Genomic DNA, 10612 nt, shown 5'->3' on the forward strand with positions numbered 1-10612 from the left:
GACAGGATATATTTTTATGGAGAGCAAAATATTATAAGTTGTTTAAGGTTTGAGTTGATTTATTCAGGAATAATATTCCTGTCTGTTTTTACCATTCCTACCAAAGATATTTCTGTCGACTAAATAAAAATTCCTTCTATTTAAAATTTAAATAGAACTTGAACAAATACGATAGTTCATAATATCCACGCAGACTTGCACGTAAGAGCGGGTGTCATCCGTTTTAATTTCAAACAGCGCATTGCACTGATAATAAATAGCTGTGTGTGTATATATGTAGATATGTATGTATATGTATATATATGTTTATATATGTGTGTGTGTATGTATATATATATATATATATATGTATATATGTAGTATATATATATATGTATATATATATGTATATATATATGTATTTGTGTGTGTGTAATGTAGATATAGATATGTATGTATATATGTGTGCGTAATAGATATGTATATATATATATGACAACAACTACCTCACTCACAATAGTGACAAAACAATAACATTGACAATCATGTTACGTTATTTTCAAAATGTTTCCTTTTCTTTTCATTGCTCTTTAACATTCATTCCTGGCTGCTAAGCTGGTATTTTGCTAGTATATATATATATACACACACACACACACAGTGGAACCTCGACGGCGGTGCATAATTGCTCGGAAACGTGCTCGCAATCCAAAGCACTGTGATATTAAACCGAACTTCCATAAGAAATAATGGAAACTCAGATGATCTGTTCCTACACCCCAAAACTATTCATATAAAAATGATTAATACAAAATATAAAGTAAAAATACATAAAACAAATTAACCTGCACTTTACCTTTAAAAGAATCATGGCTGGTGTGGAGTGAGTTTCTAAACCTGGTGTGGGACCACCCAACGGGATCACACGCTGAAGAGCGTCCCCTAAAGCAATCGTAGTCTCCCACGTACTGTAGCAGTCTTCACGTATAAGCACATTTAAATAGATCACAGATGATGTTATAAGCGCTTGCCATCAATACGAAGCAAGAAACATTATAAACATCCTGTACAGCAAATAACAACGAGCAATGTGCTGTTTCAAGCCGAAGGCGGCTGGTGTTGTTAAAGTAATGAGACTCAGCTTCGCGGCTTTGGGCGCTAAGATGGGACTCTGACTTCATAGCGGCGTGACACACACATACAAGTCACAATGTTGTAGTAAAATAGTATACGCCGACAGATGATGACTATATGAGTGAGGCAAACAGACTCAGACGGAGAGGAGGAGACAATTGCCCTCAAGAGAGAGAGAGAGAGAGAGACCTGCACCTGTGAGCGAGCGCATGCAGATAAGGAGAAAAGACTTAATGCAAGCAAGAGAGATAAGGAGAGAGAGAGAGAGAGAAAGAGAGAGAACTCAGCTCAGTTGTGATCACATGACACTCAGCAAAGTGTATCCATACTGCTCGTATTGCAAGACATCTCCTCGCTTATCGCGTCAAAATTTATTAACAAATTTTGCTCGTTTGAAAACACTCTCGTGAAACCAAGTTACTCAGAACTGAGGTTCCATGTGCGTGTGTGTATGTGTATGTATGTATATATATATGTATATATATATATATATATATATATATATATATATATATATATATATATATATATATATATATATATATATAGATAGATAGATAGATAGATAGATAGATAGATAGATAGATAGATAGATAGATAGATAGATAGATAGATAGATAGATAGATAGATAGATAGATAGATAGATAGATAGATAGATAGATAGAGTCACAAAGCTGAGACATACTCAAAGAAAGGTTTGGGGCAGCCACCCGTGTATTCTGTTATCCTGGCTGCAAAGTCGTTTTTTATCACAATAAACAGCACTGATGTGCATACAAATGAGTCCAAAACAAGACTGAGGGAAAGGGGAAAAAGGACAGGCTTTAAAGGGGAAGACAGGAAGTGAGGTCATGGGAATCGGGCACGTGTTCATCACTCATTGGATCAGGCCCGGATGTGACATCAGGGGCCCAGCGCCGTTAGTTCTGTCTCCATTGGTTCGGTCCCGGAAGTGATGTCGAGAGCCAGGTGGAGTCTCCCAGGGATGGTCTACAGGGAAGTGAGAAAAGAGTCAGTGCACTCCTGCCACAGCCCGGCCTGTCTCAGAACTGCCGCCACTCAAGCCCTTTAGCTGCCTCCCATGCGCAGTGTGTACATATATATATATATATATATATATATATATATATATATATATATATATATATATATATATATATATATATATATGACAGAAACACTCATCACTCACAACAGTGACAAAACAATTACATTGACAATCATGTTTTTCCTTTTCTTTTTCATTGCTTCTTTAACACACTACTTCTCCGCTGTGAAGCGCGGGTATTTTGCTAGTGTACTAATAAAAGGCAAAGCCCTCACTGACTGACTCACTCACTCACTCACTGACTCATCACTAATTCTCCAACTTCCCATGTAGGTAGAAAGCTGAAATTTGGCAGGCTTATTCCTTACAGCATACTTACAAAAGTTAAGCAAGTTTCATTTCGAAATTCTACACATAACACTCGACAACGTCCGCCATGTTGAACTTTCTTATTTATGGCCCCATCTTCACGAAATTTGATAGGTGGCTTCCCTGCTTAACCAAAACCGATGTAATGCATTTTATTTCGTGGTTTGACGCCACTGTCGGCTACCATATTGAATTTTCCAAACGTCACTAATTCTCTATATATACATATATATATACACACACACACATACATATATATATATATATATATATATATATATATATACACACACATACACATATATATATATATATATATATATATATATATATATATATATATATATATACACACACACACATACACATACATATATATATATATGTGTATGTGTGTGTGTGTATATATATATATATATATATATATATATATATATATATATATATATATATATATATATGTATATATATATATAAAACACTTTTGGTAGTGTACTTTGCCCAGAACCTGAAGTTCTGAAGAGTTGCCATAACCATTAGTAGGCATGATTGCCTTTTTTCCCTACTCTTAAGTCAGTGGGTAACCAATGTTGTATACTAATTGAAACTGGAAAAAAATCGAATTCTCACTTAGAGGATCTTTTCCAAGCTTTTTTTTTTTTTAAATGTGGCAGGATGTAATCAATAACCTTTTAGAATAAGCTTCCATTTAAGGGGAAAAGGATGCCCTTTTATAGAGTAGCTTCGGTTGCTGGCTCCTCTGTCTTTCTCTTGGGGTTGAATTTTGGTTTGATTTGTTAAATTTGACTTGACTGTATTGAATGTTAACTGTTTCTAATTAAAATCAATAACAATAATTAAAAAAAGGTCATATATATATAATGCAGTGAATGGCAGGTTACCATAAATTGAGTCTTGCCGGATCAAACATGAATTAATAAATTTCAAAATTTTAAAAGCCAGAGTTTCCTTCAATAATTTTAAAACAAAGTGTAGTGCAGAGTATTATATTAGTTAAAAACTGAAAAGAATCATATTTTATTTATCATAAATGCTCTTCACTTTTTTTAATACTGGTCAGGATTTCATTGTTAATGTTTAGTTATAAATCATGCTCATTAATCCTTTTTTCTAATGTTTCAGATTAGATTCTCTTATTATGAGATTTGAATCACCAGATTCAAGGAATAGATGGGACAGTCCTCTTTTTACAGTACAGAAGGATGACATACTTCCTTTTGAAGAAATTTGTGATGCGATATTTAGCAGAAAAGCCCCACCACCTAATCAGTCTACCCAAAGTGTAAGTTATTGCAAAAATTGGCTAAACATTTGCATGCTAGAATATATTTTTTGTAGTGTATAAGCACCAATATGTATCAGAGATCACATGATCTAAATTTTACTTAGAAGTACCGATGTTAACCTGATTAGGTGGAAATGACCTCTCTAAGCTTTAACAAACTGATGAAAGGTGTAATTGTGACAATAGATTTAAAAAAAAAAAAAAAAATTTCAATTTAGTCATGGTCAGAAGACCATGCATAACATTTAATCTGTAGTATTGCCATGGAAATGGTGGTTGGGATGTTGTTTAGCTTGTAATATAAAAGTTTTTGTTTTATTTTGTGGTTTGTGGCTAAATTGTTGTTTCAATAACCTTTTTTTTTTTTCTTCAGCAACCACTTTCATCTACAAACTTTCTGTATGAATTAGACAAGGTTACACAAGATATTCTTATGGTAGGTTTGTCACCGTATCTAGCTGAATCCTTTTTGTTAGTATACACAAACTCCTGAAAATTGATTACCCTTTCAGTTACTTGTTATTGTTTAACATGTGCTTTGATCCAGCACTTTGTCATTCAATATCCTTTACTAATTGCCAGAATAAGTGATGTAAGCTCCAGTATTTATATGCACATTTCAATCAAACTAGCACTACTGTTTAAAATTCAGTTTTTGTAATCTTATAACAGTTTTATTATTATTATTATTATTTTTTATTAATTTGGCAGACACGTTTATCCAAGTTGACATACAAAGCAAGTTGTAATACATAAAAGATGATTAGAAGGTGCAAGCATCAAAAGCAACAGAGAACAAGATTAAAAAGAACAAGAGGGAGTAGTAGTTCTACTGCTATATAATTACATCTGCAATTAGACTAAGACAAGAATCAAAACCTTTAGAGTGATGTGTTATAACTTTTATGTTAAAGAGCCTTTTCCTGTTGATCAATGTCAAAATTAAATACGCTTTTATTAGTATTGTATAAAAATAAATTGTGAAAACTTCCGGGTGGGTGAATGTTTTCACAGGCACTATATGAAGTACTATGCACAATTTTTGCACAATTTTCAGGCTGCAAAGATTAGGAAATAATAATAATAGTAGTAGTAATAATGAGATGGCAGCTGTTCAGAAGAAATACATATCTTTAAAAGATGACAGTAATTATATAGAGGATTTCTTTTGGTTAAGTATTAAATAACGAAAATGAAATCTTGACAAGTTTCGTAAAGCATTTGGATGAGATACTGTGAGTGCTTTTCTATTAACTAATCAAATGAAGTCTGTTTTGTCAGGTTTATACTGTTCATATTACACTAAATCAGTAAGCAATGTGTGATGAAGTGTGTAAAATAATAATTGAATAAATATTTGAATCATGATAATTTCAATTAAAAGCCTGTGCTGTATAAATAGATAAGTTCTTGGTGGTGTTTGATTTTCTTTTGTGGTGTAGCAATTTAGTCCTTGAGTAACAAATAATGAGATGTTCCAGATAAATTGTTTAAATTACATCTTGATTTTGTAGGAAGTGGTCAATGCCCAGAAAACAAGTGTGCCTGGAGATTTGATAGCCATACCAGGATCCTCTGAAAAAATATCCTTTTCTTAATTTTAATATATGTAGAGAAACAGTATATGTTTCTATTTTATTAAAAAGTGATTTTAATAGTTTTGTTACTCTTCTGTTTCAGTAACATATGTGGAAAAATGTTTTTCATATTATATCTGTAGGGTCATATATACAGCAGGAGCCAGCCCTTAGTGGAGTAGGTGCTTTATTTTTATGTTTGCATTTATGTTTGAAATATTATTGGTCTCATACAACGTTTGAGAAAATTACATTGACATCTTTTGTTGCTGTGCTAACTTTTGCGTTTTTGTAGATCACTTTGATGTACTATAAATTATGGATATTGCTGTCATTGTTAAAATTTATTAATCCGATTGGAGATGCTGGGCGATTGGATTATATCCTATAAGCACTGGACACAAGCCAGGAAACGGTCGCTATTGGTGTGTCAGTCCATTGCATGGTCCACACAAACCTATCCACACTAACACCTGGGATGATTTGGAAATGACATTCAACTTAACCTGCACATATTTGGGGATGTGTGAGAGAAAAAAAAAAAAAACAGTACCTGAGGTAACACCCACACAGGCAAAGGGAGAACATGCTGACTCCATGTGGACAAAGTCCAGGTTCTCAGCCCGCATCTCTGCATCTTTGTTAAGTTGAAACACACAAAGGATTTCAATTGTAATTGTATAAATAGAATAAACAAAAGCTTTTTTCACTAAGTTAAATCCTTAGGTAGTCCACATATGCTTTATTCTGCTGTTTAAACAATTTTTCTGACAGAAACAAATCTCTCCCTTTATCTTCTATATACTGACTGCTGAAATGAAATACCAAGTATAATTTCTGCTGCACATAAGGTTAGGCAGTTTCAATATTAGTCCTAAGAGTGCAGCTTTCCTTGGAGATAATATTGGAATGTTTGTTTAAATATTTTGTAATTGCCTTTTAGAGCAAATATTATCAAAATTGCCAAAAAATTGTATTTTGATGTTAGCCTTCACTGATGGCAGTGATGATGCCTGCAATATCATGATGATTTCTTTCGGTGACATGGAGAAGGGCCACTTTACAGAACAGGGTTTGTTACATTGTAATATTAGACACAGATTTCCACTTTTATTTCTATATTTTTAATTTCTTTGGAAATTTGGGTATAACTTTAGAACCATTATAACATTCCTAAACATGGCCAAAATGTAAGTACTTGATTGCTGATTATGTCAAATTATCTAAAAAAAAAATAACACATTTTAACAAGACAAAAGAGCTAATAGAAGAATTCACATCCAGTTACATGGACCTTAACAGCAAGAGTTTGTATTATACAGTAGCACATCAAATCAAAGATTTTTTATTTTGTCCCAAAGACACTTTTCCAAACTAACGCATATGATTCCACTCAGTGATTGAAATGGAAACAAATAAACGAAAGCACTTTGTTTTTGTCTGCTTCTTGGTCATCTTGGTAGTGGTGTTCAAATTTAACACAAGTTCTTAATGAAGCTTTCCCTCTGAAACTTTTGACCACATTATTATATGTATATTATATCAAACTGGGGTAATGTTGGGGGGTGTCCTCTTTGCTGTTCTAAATATATTGTGAGGATGTTTGTTTTGAAGGAACATTTGAGGCATTCTGGTATTCTTTAGTTAGTTATCACAATCCATTGCCTGAAAATCTTAACTGTCCCTGTTACCTGGGGCCTCATGTATAAATGGTGCGTACGCACAGAAATGTTGTGTAAGAACTTTTCCACGTTCAAATCACATGTATAAACCTACACTTGGCGTAAAGCCACGCACTTTTCCACGGTACCTCATACCTTGTCATACGCAAGTTCTCCGCTCAGTTTTGCAGACTGACGGCACCCAGCGTCAAAGCAGTGCTACTGTTCCTGTGTGGTTACACCTTATTTTCCTGATGCGGATTTATAAATAAACTGAAACTAACCGCATATTGTTTATTATTGTAACGCATCTGATTGTAATTAACTTGTAACAATATAATGGTCCAGGGAACAGCCATAGTATTCCAAATACCATAACTACTTTAGCCTTGTTACTCTCACTTCTTCTTCTTTCAGCTCCTCCCTGCTCGAGTTGCCACAGCGGATCATCTTTTTCCATATTACTCTCACGATGGTATGTGAGACTTTTAAAATCTCTTTTTAAAATTTTACGATCGGGAATATGTGACGCTTGAATATAAAAGCACCACGAATGCATCTGTATGTCGGCATTTTGCTTCACCACTTTGAACCATTCTTCAAACAGCAAAGCGCGCACATCGATCCCCAAAAGATCTCTATAGAGGCTTGCTGTCACATGTAGATAGTAAACAGAGACTCTGACGTCACGTTCTGACTTCTAGCACACCTGCGCCCCCCGACTTTTGCTGGTACTGCAACTCGCGCACGCGTCACGTTAATTTCTGAGGACCTGCTCAGAGGATACGTGAAATGAACGCTGGAAACGCGTGGCAGCCATGATGCGGGCGCATACGCCTTCTGAGCATGAAGTATAAAACGGCCCATACGCGTCACAGGGTTCTTCATTCATATCTGTTTAACCCTTTGTCTTCCTTTTTTTGCGTGTTATACTCTTACATTTAGTACGATCATTTAACTTACCTGTTACTAATTAAAACATCAGGAGGAGGAAGATGCATGCAACGGGATCTGTGTGTGACTTGCTGTACTTGCTGATAATAGGATTGCAGTCTCGTGTGCATGCAGGCAGTCGGCAGTGAAAGCAACTTCCTACCTGCACATGCTGTCTGCCAGTTTTTTCATTAACTTGTGAGATGATGTTTCCTGTCAGTGGGGGTAATTGGAGATGAAAAAGAGGAAAATATAAAAGTTAGTGTAACCACTCTCAAGGTAAAACTGAAACCGTGAATAAATTCGTAGTTGGGAGTTGCACAGAATGTTCCTCTGTTTTAAGGTAGACAATCTCATAAATTCGCCAGTGCTTTTCCATGGGATATGTATGTGCACAGCGCGATCTGTTCAAGATATCTCAACAAAAATGGAATTGTCTCTGCAAATTTCCTTGAAGAATAAGTGTGGCATAATTCAATAAAATTGGTCCACGGGGGGGCTGAGTTGGTTCATGAGGGCAGATAGCCATGGCTATCGTAATAGGGGGGGTTTGTGCATTATATGCAAACACACTTAACACTATATAGAAAAGCATCTGTCAAAGTTACCCTGTCCTTAATACATTGTGTAAGTGTGCTAATGTAAATGTATAAATTCAAATTCTGTGTCTTTTGAACTTCATTTTGTTTGCTCATTACATTGTATGAAATACCTTCATTGCATTTACTGATGTTTAATTTACTGTTAATTCAATAGGACCATTTGAAGATTAGGAATCTGTTCATAATGACATAACACTACATCAGTTTCCAAAAGCACAATTTTATCTGGTACATATTTACAAATAGTATGACCATAAAGCTTAATGTGGACTCCAGAATGCCTGCTTATTTTAAATGTTCCAACTGTTATAACAGGCTTGTGTTATTTTATATTATCCGCTACTATATTTAATCTTCTTTATGCTGTTAGGGAGATTGCTTTTACTCTTGTTGATATTGTAATATGCATTACAAAATACAATTTTGTCACTTTTACTTTACAGTATACTTTAAGTTCCTTAACCTTCATGTACATAATGCTAACCAGAAATCTTAACATGGCAGAGCTACGGAAACTTCGAAGGCAGTTCATCAGCTATACGAAGATGCATCCAACTGAAAATATTGGACAGATTGCAAATATGTTTGTACAATACTTAAATAAGAGTATACACTAAAAACAGCGTGTGTGTTTAAAGGAATTCTAACCTCTGGTTTTATCATGTATTCAGTGTTTTATCTGTTTAAAAACAGACTGGCGAATGGACATTCTGTTCTCAAACATATTGTTTTAAAACATCTTGTTTAAAATAATAATAAATATCATTTTCTTTTTGTATCAGTATATTTTAGGAATTAATGTTCTTGAACATCTTTGCTTATAATGCATTTTCAGAAAGCATTAATGCTCTTCATAAGACTCAAAGCTGCCACTGTAATTGTTTTTGCTTTTGATGAATGGGAAGAAGATGGTGACTCTCATGTTTCTAAGGTGCAAAAATTATTTTAATTTATATTTTTAATATATATTTTTCTTCACTGTAGCTTGATTAATTTATACAAAAAAACTTATTAAAAATTGCATTTTTGAGGCACAAATTCCTTAAATCAATTTCAAAGCCATCACAGCAACCATGCTTTTCAATTTAAATGGAAATGTCATTTATAATGACAAAAGTTATTTGTTGAATTTTTATGTTTATTTTATAGTAATCCCAAGGGAGAAAAAGAAACCATGTTAGACAAATAATAATATATGTATGTCATTTCACACTCTTCAAAGAAAATAAGCGATTTTAATCATTTAGCAGCTATTTCACATAATGTAGGCACATATGCATTAGTATACACATCTGGTGCCATTAACAGATCAAAAAGTGTGTTCCAGGTTTGTTGTTCACTCTGTAAAACTTAAAAAAAAGAAAAAAAAAACTAAACATTAAAAAAAAACTCTGTAAAAAGTAGAGGATAACATCAAAAATATGATTAATTAGCAGTTTTACTTCCATAATTTCCCCAAATTAACACCTGATGATACAGTCCATATAGGGTGTCTCTTACTTTCACATTGGGTTGTTGGCATTATTAAATACGATATTGCAACGGAAAATAATCTCTTTATTTGATTTTAGTAGTACCCAGTTTATTCAGTTATGCCCAAAGAATGCCCTTTGTAGGTAGGTATAAATATCTTGTATGGTTGTTTTAGTCATTGTTATTAGGTGTACATTTCACTGGCACGCCTGAATAACAAAGTGACTGTAACATATTTATATAAAGTAACGTCTGTTAAAACTGAAGAGTAGGGCATGACCTTTCTTCCACGTATGCCTTTGGTTAATCTTCTGTAATGGAATCTGACACCAAAAATGGAACACAAATAAAATTGTAGTGTTTATCAGTTGCAGCACACGTTATGCTAAGTAACATGGCAAAGCTGCCATACAACCATTGAATTTCCTGTTTGAAAACGGGAAAATAAGAGCACATAAGCATGCAATTTTTAAGTAGACAATCCAGTCAAAGAGAAAAGAGCCTGAACACCACTATTGTTTGCTTGTAG

General features: G+C 33.9%; 1 protein-coding gene across 1 annotated transcript in view; it reads left to right on the top strand.

Moving 5' to 3' along the window:
• kti12 (KTI12 chromatin associated homolog) overlaps positions 1 to 9970 on the top strand; it is a 56010-nt gene extending 46040 nt beyond the window's left edge. Inside the window, exons 9-12 of the mRNA XM_039773415.1 lie at positions 3675 to 3834; positions 4211 to 4273; positions 5352 to 5420; positions 9084 to 9970. Coding sequence (XP_039629349.1) covers positions 3675 to 3834; positions 4211 to 4273; positions 5352 to 5420; positions 9084 to 9227 — 436 coding nt within the window. The 3' untranslated portion in view covers positions 9228 to 9970. The remainder of the gene's footprint in view (positions 1 to 3674; positions 3835 to 4210; positions 4274 to 5351; positions 5421 to 9083) is intronic.
• Positions 9971 to 10612: the final 642 nt, after the last annotated feature.

Source organism: Polypterus senegalus, chromosome 12, assembly GCF_016835505.1.
Source record: "Polypterus senegalus isolate Bchr_013 chromosome 12, ASM1683550v1, whole genome shotgun sequence".
NCBI lineage: Eukaryota > Metazoa > Chordata > Cladistia > Polypteriformes > Polypteridae > Polypterus > Polypterus senegalus.